General features: G+C 35.8%; 1 protein-coding gene across 3 annotated transcripts in view; it reads right to left on the minus strand.

The window, feature by feature from the left end:
• Positions 1–21,165, minus strand: part of PBX3 (PBX homeobox 3) — a 218,068-nt gene that overhangs the window by 36,900 nt on the left and 160,003 nt on the right. For all 3 annotated transcript variants that reach the window (XM_065928440.1, XM_065928443.1, XM_065928442.1), the window contains exons 3-4: positions 17,401–17,642; positions 5,590–5,780 (exon numbers count right to left, since the gene is read on the minus strand). In XM_065928440.1, the coding sequence (XP_065784512.1) occupies positions 5,590–5,780; positions 17,401–17,642 (433 nt within the window). The remainder of the gene's footprint in view (positions 1–5,589; positions 5,781–17,400; positions 17,643–21,165) is intronic.

Consider the following 21,165-nt stretch of genomic DNA (forward strand, 5'->3'; position numbering starts at 1 on the left):
TATGAATTAGTCAGACAAAGAGTAGAAGGAAGAGAAATAAGCAGAGGCAATGGTTTTCAAACAGGGAAAAAGCTTGGCCAGTCTAAAGGGCTAGAGGAGGCTGGAGCACAGTAAAAAATCAGGAAATATGTGAGATGAGTCTGGAAGGATGGACAGGGGCCAGATTATACAGGCTTAGTGGACCCTCTATGGATATTTGAATTTTATTTTAAGTGCAATAGGAAGCTATTAAAGGTTTTAAGTTTTATATTTTAAAAAGATCATTGTGACTACTGAGAATAGCTGGAGGAGGGCATGAAAGGAAGTGTAGAGATATTTAAAGAGACAACAGCAATGGTCAAATTGAGAGATGATTATAACTTGGCAACAGGGTGAGAGTAATGGAAATAAAAAGATTCAAGCTGTTTGAAAAGTAAAAGCAAAAGGACTTGATAATAAACTGGATGGGGGGAGTGAGTGAGGGAATACAGAGAAAGAAGGTAAGGGAAAAAAATTTCTGGATTTTTCTTCTTAAGTAACTGCCTGGTCCCAGGTATGATTTGCTCACCAGGCAAAAACTAAAGGAAGACAAGTTATTTATTTTTATTGGGAGGGGGTGGCAGAATGTCAGAAGATCAAGTATTTGCTCACAATGTATTTCAAATAGCAAAAATGTCATTTATATTTGGGTCTTATTATTAAGATTTTAAAGAATTCCAGCAAGAAAATTAGCATCTGTCAGATTTCACTTTAAATTAAATTCTCCAGTAACTGGAAAACACTTTCCCCAAATAATTTTCCTAATATTGTCTTACAAATAATCTTAATGATCTTAATTGTGATAGCATATACTCAGGAAAGACAGCATCAGTAGGCAGTTGTAAATGTGCATACCCTACAAGATTCTTCTAGTTAAAATGATGGCACTAACATGGCAGGTTAAGTATGTGATCTCTGTTTCAACATTAAGGGAGAGTCAAGGGAGCAAGAAATCTAGGTCTGATCAAAACATCTCAAGTTATGAGACCTGAAATTTCATAATTTCAATAATTTTTTGGAAGGTTAAACCATTGTTTCCTGAGGGATGAAGAAGAGAGTCAAAATCTACTTGGGGATTAAAATCAACAGGATTTGACGATGAGCTGGATGGGGGAGGTGGTAAGGGAAGACACGGGTGAAAAGAAACGTACACCAAGAAGAGCAATCAGCGTTTCTACAGGAGTCATGCATTGTTGACAAGAAAAACAAAGCCCTTTCCTGGGGCTTTCAAGAGGCACAGTCTGATGAGTGGGTGAGTGGGTGTGTAGGGTAGAAAAGGTCTAGAATAGATACTTAAACTGTCAAACCTAAAAGTAATTACCTGGCCCACAGATAATGCTTGTTGAGACAGTACAGTAATGACCTGCTTGTAAAGGTTTCTGGCTGCCTATGAAAACTTGGAAGATCAGTCACACCAGGCTCACATTCTCAGAAGGCAGCCAGCTAAGTGGTGGCTGTTCCCTCAGATGTGTATCCATTTGCTCTATCTAATCCTCACTGCCCTTCATCTAGCCACTCCACTCAATTCCATTACATGTAAGTATGTGAGCTTGTGACTCAGTGTAAAACATGGAATCCAGCAGCAAGACAGGTATGGTGGAGCGAATCACATGGGGCATTTCTTTGGAAAATGAAGACTTATGAAAGGAGGAATGAGCAGAAACATATTGGGAAAGTAAAGATAAGTTTGGCTCGTTTATCGACATCGCCTAGGAGTGGTTGATTTTAGAAAACACAAAAAAACCTCAGAGAACAAATTTATGGGCAGAAAAGAATAACTCACCCCAGATGGTCTGGCTGCATCCAAACTATAGCCCTTTTACTAGAAGAGTAGAGGGACCAACACAAATTTATTCCTAACTGTTCTACACCAGTACATGCGTCGGCTTGTCCAATTACGAAGAAAATGTGAGTATGGCTTTACAAAAAGCCAGGGTGAGCAAGGGGATCATATATCTGAATGAGCATGTTTGCCTGGAGCAGAAAAACCTTGCCTTCTCAGTGCAGAGGGCTTGCTGAGAGGCACTACAAGAATAGATGGAAGCAAAGCTCAGTATTTGCATTCACTCGAAGGCATAAGAGAGAACTCCATCTTATACTTCATTTATTTTTCAGAAAAACATTCTTTAGAAAATGCCCATTAAGCATTTCCCCTAAGTTTCGTTCCCCCCAGGCTTCACCACTCTCTAAATGGCTGTGCCTCAGGCCAGCGTGCAGCGGGGCCTCCGTCCCGGGGCTGTGTCCCATACGCCTTACAACATTCCTAACGGCAGTCTCTGCGGGAGGAGGGACTCCGCTTCAAGCTCTGCCACGGCCTCACCCTGGCTCTGCTCATTCTAGCTTGTTAACTTCCTTTCTCTTCTTGGAAGAAGTATAAATCATTTAGGTGTATACATTATGAATGCAGTTATGTGAAGAAGAAAAGAAAAAGCATGCATGTTGGCAAGAATAGGAAACTATCTGTAGAAGTAAGAACAGCAGTTGTGTTGGGAAAGGTCTCTTTCTGAAGAGAGAACTTTTTAAACAAATTTTGTTTTTAATTAGAGGATAGTCACTTTACAATTCTGTATTGGTTTCTGCTGTACATCAACATGAATCAGTCACAGGTGTCTATATATGTCTCCTTCCTCTGAAGAAAGTACTTTTAAATATCTTTATTATATAATACTTTTCATTAAAATGCTCAATGTTGACAATTTAAGAATGGTTTTGGTTTCCTAACTGCTACTTTCTTAATGCTCTGAGCTATTCTAAGGAGTAAGTGGAATTATTCATTCATCTGGTTAGTCAATAAAGAACTTTTTGCAGTCTGTTACACTATAAGACATTGGAATTGTGGGGAATGGATATGTATAAGACCTGGCCACTGCTGTCAGTAACCAAGTGACTTACTCGGGAAGAGAAGAAATGATCATGAAAGCTACACTAAGGCAGTCTGAATGAAGTTTGGTCTGGAGAATGGTATCAACACAGTATCAGTGTTCACGAGAAGGCATGGACCAGTCCAGTGGCAGGATTAAAGTGGGCTTTCTAAAAGGGACCATTTAGGCCAGGCCTGGAAGGATGAGCAAGGTCTCACTAAATCAGCAAACATGAGCGTTGCCTCCACTCCAGGCTCCATGCTAGACACCCTCACACAGATGACAACTCATTACTGGTGGCCAAGTTGGGGAAATGATTGAGAGAATATGACTTACTGTGGAAGGCTAGGGATAGGAGTTGAGGGGTGGTAGTAGAAGAGGTGGTTAGGCAGAGGAAAAGAAAGAATTCTAGTCAGAGGAAATAGCTGAGACCAAGAGGTATTTCATGTTGGATTAAACAGAGGAAAGAACAATTTAGTGATATATTAAGAGCACTAAAAATGTTCACATTTTGATCTAATAATACCATTTCTGAGAATTAATCCTTAGGAAATAATTCTAAAGATCACAAAGGTTGAAAGCATAAAGATTTTTACTGAAAGGCTAATTGCAATGAAAATCTATCTAAAACAGTACCTTCTGTCCATCATTTTCTCTCCCTTTACCTTGCTTTTCTTTTTCCTCATAGCATTTACCATTCTAACATATTTCACTACATTATTGAGCAAAATACTATAGCATATTTGTTTACTTGTTTATTGCCTATTTCCCCAGGTAGAATGTAAACTCAACTGGGGCAAGTATGTTAACCCATCTTGTTTACCTTTATATACCCTCAGCACAAATAAATATTTATAGAAGGAAAGAAGAAAGGAATTGGAAGGAAGAGGTTATCATGGAAATTAACAGGAGCAACTTAAATGCTCAAAAATGGAAAAATGTCTAAGTTAATTATTTATCATATATCCATCTGGTAGACTTCAACAATTAACATTTAAAATAGTTTATTCTATATGAAAAATGTTTGCCTATTCATGGTAAGCTTTCTAAAAAGCAAACTAAATTATGCATATTGTACCATCACAAGAACATGAAACAAAAAAAGTACCACAAACCAGAAAGGAAGATATTAAAACATTTACAGTGACTTTTTTTTCCCCATTGGGTAGTAAAAACATGATTGTCTTTAATCACTCATCCTTCTAGTCTACATGTTTTCCAAATTTTTCATAGTGAGCTTGGTATTTGTTAAGTAGGAAAAATAAGAAATAAAACTTAAATCGTAACAACAAAAAAGTAATCTGGGCCGGGACAGGTCACAGAAGGCCTCAAATGCCAGGTTAAGTTGTGTGCATGTGTTATCCAACATTGAAAAACTACTGTGGTTTTTAAGTAAAGCAATGAGTCCATCATAAAAGGGCCTTGGAGGATGAGCAGAAGAAAAGTACAGTGGGACAGTACTGTGCTAGCCCAGGTATAAAAGGATGAACATGAACTGAGCAGTCCAAGTTTGGATGGAAAAAAAGAGCTAATACAAGAAATCCTGAAAACAAAGCACTGGTGAGTTCTAGTGACTAATTCAGTATGGAAGAAGGAACCAAAGATGATAGAATAGGAGCATAATCAGGTGGCATGTTTCCTATCTGGCTCCAGGGAAGAGCTCTGGCATGAAGACTGTTCCTCACATCTTATTTTCCAGTTGAGATGCTAATTTAGCTATTTTCTTTAATATTGTGAAATCTGGACAATATTTATCACCTCTGTGAGATTCCAAAGGAGAGAAAGCAAAATAAAATAGAAACCCCTTTACAATGTTGAAGACTGATTGCAAGCTTTAGCAATGCCCAAGAAGCTTTCCTGTAGAGGCAGCATAGAGTAGGAACTTAACAGTTCCTCTGTTATGTCACCCAGTAGGTCTAACACATCATATGCAATTTATTACCTAACTCCTGTGAAAATTGGTGAAAGCTTCAGATAAAAGGAAACTACGTATCCCTACAAGAGAAACTCAGAAGCTTTCCTCTAGAATTGGAAAACAGAGTTTGGGGTTTTGTGGTAACTAAAATACCAGTTCTTCCTTAGAAGTGTACCTGTGCCTTGAAGGATTTTCTTCTAATATGCACAAGCAACATAATCTTAAGAAATTCTTAGAAAACAAACATGCATTAAAACAAAGTTACATACTGAATGTTATCCTTAAAAATACTTTTTAGCATCAGAGTTAAAAGGCTACATATTACTAAGTCATTATTAGCAGCACTAACACTATTTGTTTCCTGAGACACCAGAAAGTGAAGTGTTAGCTGGGTTCAACTCTTTGTGACCCCATGGACTATAGCTTGCCAGGTTCCTCTGTCCATGGAATTGTCCAGGCAAGAATACTGGAGTGGGTAGCCATTCCTTTCTCCAGGGGAACTTCCCAATCCAGGGATCGAGCCCAGGTCTCCTGCATTGCAGGTAGACTCCTTATCATCTGAGGGAAGTCCAAATTGAGTCACCAAATTGGCAGCTAATAGCACTACCACCCCCAGACAAGATGAGGCTTGACACTGCAGACACCATGAGGTGAATTATCTATTCATTGTAGAGAAGGACTCTCATAGCCAAATTAAAGAACCTAAGACCAACTGGCCAGAATTACATAAAATAATATACAAAGAGTGAAAAGAAAAAAAAAAAAGCCATGCAATGGATTTGTGGCCTCACATACCTGGCATCAAGGAACCTTGATCTTAAAATCATAACTGCTTCACAAGTACTTTGTTTGAGCTGCATCTGAATGGAACTAAATTTTCGATGGATGATGCCCACCATTCTTTCAATCTCTTTTGGGGAAATGGGACGTGTTCTACTCTGCTCTCGGAGAAGGTTCATCACGTGTGTAGTGAATTCATTACATGCCTGTAAGGGGGAAAAGAAAATCACTCCTTAGGAATCTGGTATTTTATAATATCACACTCAGACATTAACTCATCTGAATTTCTATCTCATTGGCAACCACCAATAGCATTATGTATTAGGTAAAATGAAAACTAAGACACTTGTGAAATGGCAGTGATAACTAGACAAAGGTATGAGAACTCTGGAACTATGAATGGCCAGGCATGCAAGGGAAACAGCACTCAATTGCCCTTCCTACCACCTTCAGCCCACTTTCAAAATGAGCTTTTCCCACTGGAGGATGCTCTGTACCAATTTCTATATATAAGTACAGATATATGTTATATGTTAACACTAAGCACCTCCTATTTCCTCTGGGATTTTACAATTACTCAACAAATATTTACTGAAACACTATGAAGTTCAAACTCTTCCAAACGCAGTGAAGGGACACATAAATGAGCAAGATGTGGCTCTAACTTTCAGTGCAATAAAATATATTAAAATGAATTCTTAAACAAAGCAGGCCATGCAAAGCATCACAGGAAAAGTGTTTCCTAAGTTCCAAAGAGTAAATATTCTCATTGGGAAACAAAGATCACTTCACGGCAAAAAGTGAAATCAGGGCTTTAAAGAATGGGTAAGATTTTTGCAAAGTGGAATATAGGTGGAAATCAAGAGGAATTCCAGGCACAAGAAAAAAAAAAAAACACCACCACCTGGAAATAATGGTATGAAGCTAGTTCAGAGAGACAGAGAAGAGGGTACAGGAGAATTTGTACTGAGATTTGCACTGGCACATAAAGGGCCTTGGATGCCATGCTAACATCCTAGTATAACATAGCTGTGGTGTGGCCCTTATTTGTGGATCTACACCATTTCTGAAAGAGGGATAAAGCAGCTCAACTCCTCAGGGAAGGGGCAGCAGGAAAATAAGAATTAGATGTGGGTCTCAAACTTTTAGTTAAAAATCCTGTCCCTGTCTCTTTCAGCTCACCTATATTCTTTAGATCTATAAAACCATGTAACTGGGCCTACACAGGTATCCAGTATCACCTTGGTGAATAAAGTATCTGTCTATATCTCTGCATAAAAATGATACATTATAGTATTGTTTGTTTGTTTTTTAAAAAAGGAGATTCTGCATCTTATTGCATGGCTGCTTAGTAGGGCAAGCAGACAGAACAATCATTGATCATGGCAAGGCACATTTTGAAGATGTAACATTATATAATAATTAATAACATAATTTCCCTACAGACAACCTGAACATATAGAACAGGATGGTTTTTCTAACTGCTCATGAGAGAACTAACTTTTAAGGACACTGTTTCAGTTACCTTAAGCAGAGCTTTTATATAAATATTTCTAAGGTGAGGTAAAATGAGTCTTGCTTACCAGTCAAAGTTTTTATGTTTTAAGCACATATAAGTTTTAAGAAATTTAAAGCGGTGATTCTGGGATTTTTCAGAGTATGGATTTGCACAGCATACATGGTAGGCATTCAATAGCCACCCATGGATTGGTGGGGTTTTGTATTACAATTCAAGAGTAATGTTGATTAATATCTATAAATACATTATCCCTGACGAACCTTTATAACTGACAAATTTTTAATCTGCACTCCATGGAGAGGTCTAGAGTGTCCATGACACTCCCTCAAATCTTATTCAAGTTGTATGCACATTTGTCTTTCCTGAGGGGACAACCTGTGGAATTTTTCTTCTCGTTTCAGATTCTTAGCCAGTCTATAATTTTAAAAGGCTAAAAATTATTGTCTGGAGTTATGGGACAGTAAAACATTAAGGAACTTTGTAGCTTTGAAAGTGGAAGTTCTTTCCATCTTTAAGGAAACCATAGTAAAGAGAAGTAACTTTAAGATTTTCCCCACTCTATTATCAACATAGACTATCTTGTGCCAAGCTGAAAATAAGTGGTCATCCTGCCAAGAAATACACATAAAATTTTTTTCTGGTACTTTCTCAAAAGAGATGTTCATATAATTTTAAATTATATAATTTGATAAACTCCAGTCTTCAGTTTTCTTATTAGTAAAATGAAGAAAAGCAAACTAGAATAGCAAATTGAAATTAGCAAATTTGGATATAGACTTTTATAAGTTAGTTCTAGAAAATGTTAATATAGTTTGGGAAATGGGGGGTTAACCATAATTTAAAATTTGGGGGGGAGGGGTAGGATTCTTCAGTACTTTCAATATGCCAACATGCATCATCATAAATTTTCAAGGGAAAATGGTGTATCCAACTTTGACCAAATAAATTTGGTCACAAAACCTCTTTTATCTAGAGCAGTGCTGCCTAAAAGAAGAATATTGTGAGCCACATACGAAAAAAAATTTTTTTGGTCATTTAATGTTTTTGCTATTGCATTGACTATTTTCCAAACGTGTTTCATTTTTCACATTGAAATTATAATTTTTCTAATAGCCACATTAAAAAATAAAAATCAGGTGCAATTAATTTTAACAATGTGGTGGTAGTTTAGTCACTTAGTCATGTCCAACTCTTTCTCAATCCCATGGATTGTACCCCGCCAGACTCCTATCCATGGGATTTCCCAGGCAAGAATACTGGATGGGGTTGCCATTTCCTTCTCCAGGGGATCTTCCCAACCCAGGGATGGAACCCTGGTCTCCTGCATTACAGGCAGATTTTTCACTGCTGAGCCACCAGGGAAGCCCAATTTTAACAACATATTTTATTTAACCCAATATATGAAAAATATTAACATGTCAACACATAATAGTATCTTTAGAAAACTGCTAATGAGATATGTTCCATTTTTTTTCCCCCACACACTTTGAAACTCAGTATATACTTTACATTTACAAAATCACATCTCATTCCAGATGAGCTAGATTTCAAGGATTCAACAGCTTTTTATGACCAGTGGCAACCATACTGGACAGCACAGCTCTATAGCACCTTGTGGACCAACATACTAAGAAAAATTCCCTGAGAAATAGTATACTAAGTAATCTTTGATGTTCCTTTTTATTCTTTACTACCATACATTCACACACACACCCCCACCACACCCACAGAAGGCAGTTTCACTTAGGAATGTCTTGATAAAGCAAGAGAAAGTATTCATTTTATTACATCTCAATCTTTGACTACATCTTTAACATTCTGTTTGATAAAATGGGAAGCATACCAAAAGCACTTCAACTGCTTATCAAAGGATGGTTGTCTTGAGAAAAAGCTCTCGTGTGATTGTTTAAGTTGTGAATTGATGTTGTCTATTTCATGGAATACCATTTTTATTTGAAAGTAAAATCAACAAATTATTACAATTATTCTGATTTGGGTATTTGGTAGATATTTTCTCAAAAATGAACCAAGCAAGCTTGTCACATCAAGGAAAATAGCTGACAGTAGTTGTGCCAATGGTGAAATTCTGGAAAACCTGCATCTACTACCTTGAGTTTGATAGTTTCCTAGCAGACTTTCTGATTAATTTGGTGTTGATACTAATAAATATGACATTTTGATGTTATATAAGGTGTTAACATTGGAAAATGTACATAACTCAGAGAACCATTATTTTTCAAATGATCAATGCATGATGCTACAAAAATATGCATAAGTAGAAGATCCATTCAAAGTGTACACTAGACCAATAGATTGTAAAGGAACTGAGTACAAAAAGTTGGTATGATTTCAGACTCATGATAGCTAATATTTAGGATACTACAACTTGTCAAGTTTTGGCATAATACAAGAGAATAATATCCATAAGTATTTTAAAAGGCTATCAATACACCCCTCCCTTTTCCAATAACATATTTGTGTGAGGACAGGTGTTCTTCATATACTTCAACCACAGGAAAGGAGACTGACCACAGAAAGACATTTAAGAATCCAAGTGACTTCTATTAAGCCCAACATGACAAAATTTTGCAAAAATGTAAAAGCAGTGACATTCTTCTAAATGTTGAGGTGTTTTTTTTTAAATGCAAGTTTTAAAAAATATTATATTAAACAGATAATGTTTCATTACTGTTTTTTACATTAATACATACTTTAATTTGTTCTCAGTTTTAATTTCTATTATAATACATTGATAGATATAATCCACTGAACAAAAGCCCTTAGGAGATCTCCAATAATTTTTAAGAATTCAAGTTCTTAAACCAAAAGTTTGAGAACAGCTGTACCAGGGTATTTCTAATCTGCACAGGTAACAATGCTAATTCCTACAAATCTAGTTCACACATTATGGCAACGTATGTCTATGACAGAGTGTACGTCTTGACAGATCATCCAAGTCTCCTGTGTGAGTGATACCTGAATTGTTTTTTTCTTTTTTCCCAGTTCTTCTCTGACTCTCAGTTTTTCTCTGGTTGTATTTTAATCTCTCCCAGAATGAATGTCTGCCTATGGTTTCTAAGCAGCCACAGGGTTGTGTTAAAAACAAGGGTTAAAAGCAAAAAGTTTCTGCATCTAAAAACTCATAATTTCCTAAAACATTTGCTGAATGTCTCACAACTTATTAAGTGAAGTCATCTATGAATGCAAATGCTGATTAGCAATTTGGCAATAGCCCAACATTCGCAGAATTCTCATAGCTTTTCTTTAAACCAGTAGTTCATACATGATTAATTAGAACATCTCATTTATGTAGTGTGCACTTTAGCTCATTACTCTAAGTAAAATTCGTTAAGTATTTACATTTAGATAATTAAAATCTGGGTACGCCCTTAAGAAAGATGCATACACTTTAGGCAAAGTGATTTTTTTCCTTTTTACCACTGAAAGTAAATTACAGCCTCATTTACAGCATCATCTGTACCAGTTGCAGAGCAGAGCACAGTATTGCCTCATCTCCTCTTCCTTAAAAGGTATACATTTTCTGAAACATGTAAGTGCAGTAAGAATGATCAAATGATTGCAGTTATTTTGAAGGGCCACCAAACCACATACTAGCATCAATACTGTTTATAACATAAGATGCTCACTTTAAACATTTATCATATCTTCTGTCATACCTACAAGACTATATCATTAAAATAGACATTGGAAAATTTTTTCATTGCCTTCTTATTTTTCCAAGTAGAATTGTCTGTTAAGAATTTTCTAGTCAATGTCCACAATACAAATGTAGAAACACCTTGGTTAACTAGATTCAGGAAGTGAATTTCGATTCCTTGAATTTTCTGACTTACAAGTAATGGCAGAAACCTCTTTTTTCTTTTAATCCAGCTTTTGAAAATTATCTAGGATGCATTTTTGTTTACTATGCAACAAAATATATGTTTTATTTAAAATAGGCATTGTAATAACATACTTAAATAAACTGGAAGGCTTCATCTGATAAAAAATATTTTAAATCAATTCTTATAACAGCCTTTCTCCTTGCCATTTGTTCCTTTCTCTTTAAAAAGTCAAACTAAGTAATATAATTGAGGATTTGAAACATCTGGATTTTTTATAATGCTGTTAATGATATTTATTAAATATATTTGTTAAATACAATAGGAGATAGTAAAGCTATCTCCTCCATATCCATATATAATTGGTTTACAGTCAAAATTAGTTTTCAGGGTTTTGTTTGTTTCACCGTGGTGGTTTTTTTGATGGTGAATTCAAGATTCAACCCCTTTCTTGCCTGTAAGGTCCCATCATTGAAGAAAAAAAGGTAAAATCAGACACTGAGCAAGCACCTATTTTAGAGGAAGTATTAAAACGGTTCATGATCAGATCTAAAAACTGAATTGGCCTTTTGTAAACATCTAGACAGGCTGACTGCAAACAGATCATAACACTCCCTATTCTAAAAATTCACACTTCAAAGAAAGAATAAATCTCTATTAAAAGTTGATGACTCCCAAATTTGCATGCATCCATTTTCTAGATATCTTTATAACCTTGAAAGTAACTCTAGTCAAATATTATAGATTTTATATTTATGTAATGTTTATAAAATAACAAATTCTTCTTGTTTCCAAAAAAAGTCAACATTCAAAGATACCTTTTATTTAAGCCAACCAGAATGAGATCAATATGCCTACGAAACAGCCGCAAAGATGAAACACCTATCGTTCTTCTTTTAATTGGAGCAAAAAAATCGGACACAACTTAGTGACTAAACAACAACAGTTGGTTTACAATGTTGTGTTAGTTTCTGATGTACAGCAAAGTGAATCAGTTATACATATACATATATCCACTCTTTTGAAGATTCTATCATACCTCAACACATCTTAACGCAATCACATAGTTTGTGGACCTGTCTCATGAGGGTTTGTAAGGATTATACTATAAAATACATGTTAAGTTAACTGCAGAACTTGGAACATAATTAATGCTTAATAAATGGCAGTTATTATTGATAATGGAAATGGTAATTTTATGAAATGCATATTTTTGTGTGTATCATTCCACAAGTAAGTTCCTACTCTGATTATCTAACATAGTGTAATGTTACCTAACATAATAGCCTTCCCATTGCTCGAATAAATATAAACACTGCTTCCAAAAAAATGGGAAAAAAAAGAGAGTATTCAAATATAAAACAATTCATTTCATTAATCAAGATTGTGGCCAAAGATACATTTGATACATAGAGTCAGCAGACTATAAACTTGAAGGGAAAAAGGGAACACTCAAACACTCCTTCCAGTCAAGGAAAAGCTGACAAAGCAGTAAAACCCTTCTCTTGGAGCAATGAATGACAAAGGCTCGCTTGGAAAACTGAAATATGAAGTTTACACCAGGTAGTATCCTTTTGTCTTTCCTACTATATTTTTGCTATTAAGAACAAACAGCAAAATGGGATTAGGAGTTTGTGGGTTACACAATCTCGCATGTAATAACATCAGCATTTTAAAACCTGTTTCAAAAAAAATTCTTTACAAGCAAAGATCTTGCCATCAAATATAAACATACAATGTTGTTGAGAGCCTCAAAAAGCACAAGGCCATGCCCTTACACTGGTTCAGGCTGCACATTCATTCTCCATTCCCCCACAAACCCCTGCAGTCTGGGAGGCCTCTATTAGCCAAACAGTGCCTAATTGGTCTTGAGCACATTGAATGTACCTGCTTGGCTCCAATGTTTTACCTGATTTGAGGTAAATTCAAGACATCTGTGAACTCAGAAAGCAGGTTTCCAGATGCTTAGGGAGGGTTCAGACCCTTACAACACTTTTGCCTTCAGCAAAAATGTATTTCAATATAATTATAGTAGATAGCTTTCAATATGTCATCTCTATTATAGCAACTGTAAATTATGAAGTGAATTGCTTGTGTACAAGCATTTCTTCTGGTACAAGCAAAGTGGGAGAACTGTACAGGGTATGATATATATCTTTTCTTTTTATTCCAGAACAAATCTCAAAGTTAAATTTCATTTGCAAAAACCAACTGTATCCCTTTCCCTTTGGTAGAGAGGTAGAAGGATCAACAAGGCCTTTAATTCTTAAAAGCAGGCTTCCCAGGATGCTTGGTTCAAGTTCATTAGGAATTCACCTATTCTAATGCTTGGGCCTTTAATCATAAGAGCATATTTGAAAGGTACAGTAAAAAGATTTTCCAAAATTTGTAGCTAATCCCATCCCATAGCTCGGGATGGCATATAAACCTCCATTACCTGGCCGTGTTTGAGTCTTATAAATATATGGGGATCCTGTACACACAAAATAAAAAATTTGTTTTTCTCCTCTGAAAAAAAAAATAAACAAACTTGCAGCTAATCAACAAGAAGACAAAGAGGCAACCAGGTTTTTCTCCCAGCTAAAGAGGAAGGCAGTACACTCAATATGAACGTATTACATACGTTCATATTACAACCCAATCGCTGCAAGCTTTGAAAAATTATCATATTCCTCTTGGGTGTCAGGATCAACAAGAGAAAAGTAAAATAATTTTGGTTTTCCTTTTAGGGGGTAGTAATATTCAAGAACCTTACTCTAATATATATTCTATGTCTAATATTTCAAGAGCATTTATAAGTGAATTTAGATCATTATCACTAAGAATCATTACATCTGAGCCTATGTAATGTAAACATATGATCAAAGGACATTTCCTGGCGGTAAAAAAAAGGACAGGATTTTAAACACAGTACCATTCCTAAAACATACACATAAAGCTGAGCCTTGCAGCTTGGATTTAATTTTGCTCTAACTGTAGCTCTAGTCTGCTTAGCTTTGTAAATGTGGCTGTGTTTATAAGGTACTTTAATTTACTACAGTGGTGGTGTTTGTTAATTTTATGGCAATCTAAATCTAAACAGGCTTCAGATACATTTTCATTACAGCTTCATTGCAAAACACAGTGGAGTAAATAGCTCTGAGATTCCAATGCAGTTTATTTCTTTTAGCAAAAGACTCAATACCCCTTTCTGACAAAGCCTCTGCCTTAACATATATGTTCTTCCTACTTACTAATAAGGTTTCTGTCACTCAAGTACACATGTTCATGTAATTTTAGGAGGAAAATTTCTAAGGGATTTTAATAGTTAAGAGATTAACTGTAATTAAATATAAAGGGATTAAAATAGTTGGATTTTGTTCACCTCTATTCTGATTCCATCCCACATGTAATACAACATGAGCAAATCAGAGAAAAACTGGGATGTATCTGAACTTTTTGCAAATTCTAATTGTTAAAAACAAGAGAAGTGACCCAAAATGGAGTCACTTATGCTATGCTCTAAGCCACCCAACCAAGACTACATAATTACCTTTCAACCTCTCCTAGGAATGTAATCTTAAACCAATCTGGAATTACTGGGTCAGCATGAGTGAGGTAATCTGCCTGATAGAAACCTACCATGCCCTAAAGAAAGGTGAACTCGCCACAACCAATTCTCTCATTGGTAGTCTAACTTCCTTGTCGTTTTCCTGTCTGCCTACAGGCATCTTTCATTTTGTATAACTCCTTCTATTTGCTAGATGAGATGCTGACCGATTCATGAATCACTGAATAAAGCCAATAAGATCTTTAAAATCTGCTCCGTTGAGTTTTGTTCTTTTATATACACAAGTAGCAGCATAATTCAACAGGAAGGGAAGGCATATTGTCAGAAACTGATTTCAAAACCCAATTCTGACACTAACTAGATGTGTGACACTGGACAAATTACTTGAGTTTCATTTTCTCATCTGTAAAATAGAAATTATAATACCATTATCTATTTTAGAAATATCATGCCTTCATCTGAACTGATGCCTTCGTCTCATTTAGTTCTTCACAGCTCTTTTAGCAACTCCAAAGTAAATCCTTGAACGTTCTATCTCAGATAATGTCCCCATATCCCAAAAGTGTGCAAAGAAAAGATTATCTTAGGTCAACTCACTGATCCTAACAAACCTGGGAACCACAGACAGGAGAGCAATAAAAACCAGCCCCAAAGACCACTCAAGAGAACTAAATGCTAATGTTATTTCTAAACCAATTCAAAACCTACAGGAGAAAATTTGTAAACTAAATTTCTGTTGAATCAGTCAACTAGTCATCTTGTTTTATTTGTCCATAATACTGCATAGATTTCATATATCCATTATTTCTTGTGTTAAAAATGAGACAGGAAATATACATTCAATGGTTTTTATTTGGCTACTGAACTTATCTAGAAATAAGATTCATGACTAAACTTTAAAATTCATTATTTCCCAGCCTGACATTTAAAACAAAAATACAAACAGTAGATTAGTATATGAAGATATTGTGTGTACATGTGTGTTTTTAAAAGAAACAAAACAAAAACCTTAATGACAATGACTGATGCCAGTTTCACCCAACTTTCAACAGGGCTAAAGGGAGAAAATAAGGAGGCTTGTGTGAAGGAATGTGGCAGAAGATAGTAAGGAACCACCTTAATTCCTCAGCTATAAGTACTGGCCAATTGACCCCTAATTCTACAGATCTTTCCATGCAAAGTGACTGGTAGTATTTATTTAGTAAGTATGTACAGATGTATTTAACAGAAAGTTATGCAATTAGGGTTATCCTACAAATTAGAGCCGTTTTCTACTGTTAATGCTCAGGGCAACCTTTTCAACCGTGACTTATTTTGTTTACTCTCAATTATTCATATGTCAAATCAGAAAGCTCAATTTTTTAATATACATACACAGGCTATTTTTCCAAAATTTTCATTTGCACATCTTCCACCAAAAATTATTCCTGCAAATGAGACTAGAGATACAGTATGAGATCCCAGAAAGCCTATTCAGAAAAAAAGACATCTTATAATATTAATTTATATTGTATTTTAACATAAAGCTACATAAATCTTTCTACCATTCCTCAAAACACACTCACCTCTGGGACAGAATCCAGCATTTGCTTATTAATACCATATCCAGAACATTAGAGAAAGCAATGAAAAAAATAACATATACAACTAAAGCTACATGGGGAACTTAGAAGAAAAATCAATATTAAAACTAACCAGGACATCACACTAAGGTCTTCAAACTTTAATAAATGCCTGACTACGCAATGAAGTATCTATGCATAAAACGACATGATGCCTAGGACTTATTTTAAAATACTCCCCCCGCCAAAAAAGAGGGGGGCCAAGGGAGATAGACAAAATAAGACTGACATTGATTTTTGCTATTCATCTGGATGATGGGTATCTAGGAGGTTTCTTATTTTAGGGTGAACTCTATAACCAATATATAACTATTTATGACCTAAAAACCTGACAGTTTCGTAGGATTCAGCTTAATATTCTCTTTATTAAAAGTACACTTAAACATTTCCGTAATAATTTTTTAAAATTACCTTTCAGTGAGAATTCCTCAAACTAAGCAGGTTTTTAGCCTTTAATGAACAACTAAAATATGTTTAAAATGAACCACCAACATTTTACCTTATTTCACTGAATCTAAGACTACCCCATATTTTAGCATCTCTGGGAAGCATTTTACTATCAATGGCAGGTTATACTTCACTGGGGCAATTAACTTTTCCTTGGTGGTGGTACCATACACAATGAAACAGCTTAAAATCAAAGATATCTTAGATTCAATGAAGTATGCTTAATATAATTGCTGAGAACAGCATTTTTAATCCATACTTTCTTTCTAATCAGGAATTTAGCACACAATGCCTTGTGTTCTCTGCCCCAGGAAACCTATAATTATCTTGGGAGGTCTCCTCAGAGAGAAAGGCCAGAACCTGCTTACTTTGTTAAGTTAGCTCCCTCCCCTCAGCTGGGCATAATCCTTAAGAATTAACTCCTAGGAGGATTCTAGGGCTCACAGCATAGCAGGCAGAGCTCGCTAGGCAAGGTTTCCCCTTAAAATCTGTTATAATAGCTATGAACAAGGCCAGTGCATAAATGTTAATGATCCAGAGCTTTGACGAGCACCAAGCAGTGAGGTTACAGGGGAAGGATGGCTGCAGGTGTGGCCGTAAGGGCATGTAATGTGGCGAATGAGTAAAACTAAAGCAAGTAGATGGGATAAAATAGGCTTAGCGTCACCTATAAAATCTCAAAGGGACTTCATTTCACGAATTCAACAGTTCACTTGGATTTCTGCATTGACCTTATTTGTTTTGCTCTTAACACCTACCCCTCGCAGCCCTCAGAATGAGTTAGCACGGTCTATTAGAAGAGCAATAGAGGGTTTGTGCAGGACTATGAGAGTGGCGGCTGCTGACCTGTTCATATTTCTCCAGTTCTGTGTGATAGATTTGTCTGATCTGGGTCAATTTGGCTCTGTAATCTGAGTGTTCAATAGAGTTATCTGAAGAACCTCCAGAGGCTGCCGCGGCTGCAGCTGCTGCCGCCGATCCCCCACCTTTCTCAGGACCTGAAACCCCTTCTGCCAAAAGCATATTGTCCAGTCTCATTAGCTGGGGATCGGGAGGGTCCTCCTCCTGGGCTCCTCTGATGCTGAGACCTTCAAGGAAAGAGAGAGAGAGAGACAGAGAGAGAAGAAGCGAGAAACAGGACAAATAGTGTGAGTATTTTATTTATTTGAGTAAATGATCAAACAACATCAGTGCACTATAATTCATGCTGAGAATTTCATTGTTTGCATTTTATCAATAAGTACCAGTAAGTATGAAAATTCTTCTATGAAATGTCTAATATCACTCTCTCTCAATATATTCTGATTAGATCCTTGGAAAAAGGTAACCCTGGCTTCTCAGAATATTCTAACATGCAATCTTCCCAGGTTTAGATGACTTAAGCAAAAATGGGATGGGGGTAAAATTTTCAAGATTTTTGACAAAGAAAAAAAATAATTCCAAGGATACAAAACAAACCTATCAAAAGGCAGTTATTCCGTTTCTCCATACTGTTGGAAGAACAGAATTTAAAATCCCATAATATATTCACAAGCTATATTCAAAAATTAGAAAATAAACAGGATTAGATGGGCTTTTCCATCACGTAATTTCAGGGAGAGATGAGAAATACATACATTATGAGGTAATTAGCTATGCTTTAAAAATATATATTATTAAATGAATTTGTTAAGCAATCGCCATCAAACCAGGACACTAAATACAGGATTAAAAATATGCCATCAACATGGCAATGCAGTGCTGGGCACAGTAGTCTCAGTATAATTTTGCTTTTAAATCAAGAACTTCCTAAGTGATGCCCAGTCAGCAAACTCATCTGAGTATTATAGATCACAGCTGACAATTCATAGGTTTAATCAGGTCACATAGGCTTTCTGCCAAGACGTTTTCAACAACACAGAAGACAGAAGTTTTAAAATAATTATCACAGTATAAAAAGCACTGGAGTCATGACAGCTCAAAATCAGCATTTTCATTAGTGTGTAACATAATCGAAAATATCCCAGCCCAATTAACCTCTGTAAATCTGTTTAAAAGCAGGATCCCCACACTAGTTACAAGGCATCTTGGGGAAGGAGGGGATGGAAGTTGGCATCTTGCATGTCTGCATTTGGATTCTGTCTTTTGCGTCTGTGCCTGTTGTTGTTTATCCACAGTGGTGCACACTCTGTGTCTAGTGTAACTTACATGACAGTAACATCTATAAGCTGCCAAGTACTCAACTGAGCACCAGCTCTGCTATTTTATATGCTAACCTAAAACTACCATCAATTCTCTTTAAGAACAGATTTCATTCCTAGATGCCCTGAATTATACCCACAGCATGACAGAGCTCTTGGTTGTCTTAACTCAAATGCACAACTTTAATTTCCTCCCTCAAAACACTTTAAAGCTGTCACTTTCATTTAAAAATATACTTCAGAATAATTTCAACTGGATAATAAAACTAACTCACAATAATTTAAAATTATATCTGTTGCCTGTTCTGAGGTAAATAAATAAGGGTTGAAAACTACGATATACTAAGACAATAAATTCATTTAGGGAACCAAAATGTTAGATAATTCTCTTAAATAAGATAAAAATCAGTATCAGCACATTGTTGATAATTAAAGATAGACTAACAGGTATTTGCTATTTCTTCTAGATCTAAGAGAAACTGCTAAATATTGGTTACATTAGTACTTCTAATTTAGCATCTTTGATTTTCTTCCCCTCACTTTGTTCTATGCTAAAATTTCATGGCCTAGAATTCTTATAATTCCACATACCAAGTGTTTTGTGCATTTGGCATGAAGTAAGGACTCACTGAGTAACCTCTTATTTTGGGCTCTGTTTCATTTTTATACCATTTGTTTGGGAGTTCCTTAAGTTTCTCTTTTTTAAACTAAATTTTTGCTCATATATTTGTATTTGTTATTTCCTTTTTATATTTATAGCTACTGATGTTTCTCCTGGAAATGTGGATTTTAATCTACCTTTAAGGTTCTTCCAGGTTCCTAGTTTTCCCCCTGTAGTTATACACCATGGATATTGGTGAGGCTCTTTAATAGTAAATCAACATACATACTCCAAGCTATTACACTCCCCTGAACAGTGTAGCAAACAAGAGAAGATGCTCAATGACTGATACACAAGGAAACAGACTAGAAGAAGGAAACCTGTCAGGAAGAAATGCAAAGGACAGAAAGTAATCACCTACGGATGGCACTTATATATACATACCTAATATGTATGTAAACCCACCATACCAATAGGAAGCAACCCTTAAACTCAGTCACAGTGGACACATATAAAAATAAGTATGTACTTTCAGCTAGCATAACATTCTCCCCTTGCAATGAATAACTCTTCTAAAATCATAAGTAAATCAGCACAAAGTTCATACTCCTTTGGATCAAAAGTACTAGAGCACTTCACAGTATGGAAATATTGAGGCTATTTATCAACACTGAAATCATTTTTGTAACTATAGTTGGAAAAGTGAATGGATTTTTTCTCTATTAATCAAAGTCATGATTACAAATTTTTAAATAGCAATAATTCAGTTTCCAAAATTATTTTTAATTTGAATATTTCTATTTATTTTCTTACTTTATGTTCAAATTACTATTTTATTCCTCATCCTACCTCCCTCACTGTTACTTAGCTTACCAACCTGCCAAAGTCACACCTTCTGATATGATGGCTTCCGATCGTAACACCCATTCCTCTACACACCTATAAACATCTTAATGAATCTAAATTTGCAAGAGCCAGATGAATCAAACACTGTGATGATCAAAAGATCTTGATATCTTCACAGTGAAACTTGGGAAAACAATAATTTAAAAATTGATCCATGTTGTCTTTAATCCAAAACATACACAGGGACAGTGGTTTTCAGGTTTATAAAAGTTTTACATCTGGACTCCTTGGTTATCATAGCATAATAAAGTTAAAACAACAATAACCCCATTTGGAGTCTACTTAGAACCATAACATTCATTTCAGTATCTCTAAGATTTAGATAAATCATACAAACAAAGTAAAACATTGTTTAACAATGAACTTGGCTTTGTTATAAGCCCATGGTTTTTGCATATCTTTCAGCAAATCCTAATTAGCTGTCTTTCAACATGCTGTGCACCTGCCCCACAGATAATGGGAGAGAGCATCTGCATAGATGACTGCATTCGGAGGGCAATAAATAAATTACGGGTCAGAATTATTACAAAGCTTTCTCCGAATAAACGCACACCCTTCACAACACTAAGCTGCAGATGTGAGAAGTACCTTAAGCCCACTCAAATGGTATGATTACGGGGCTGTTTGAGTTTAATAATCTGACTGTAATTCAGGCATTTTCAACAGCTCATTAAGGGTTCATTAATATATAGGCGAGCTTTTGAATTATAAATAAGCAGATCAGAAATCAGCGGTTGCTGGACTGTACAGTAGTAGCCTCTCTAACAGAACAACATTGTAGCACAATGAAGGCTTGCCCTAGAAGAATGAGGTACAAACACAGGGCACTAACTAAGCTTCGTGGCTCCGTCATTGCAAGGACCAAGCCTACTAGACCATAACTAACCTCTGTTCACCCAGGACTGAAGAATAGCTTCAGACCAT

Source organism: Muntiacus reevesi, chromosome 3, assembly GCF_963930625.1.
Source record: "Muntiacus reevesi chromosome 3, mMunRee1.1, whole genome shotgun sequence".
Classification (NCBI taxonomy): Eukaryota; Metazoa; Chordata; class Mammalia; order Artiodactyla; family Cervidae; genus Muntiacus; species Muntiacus reevesi.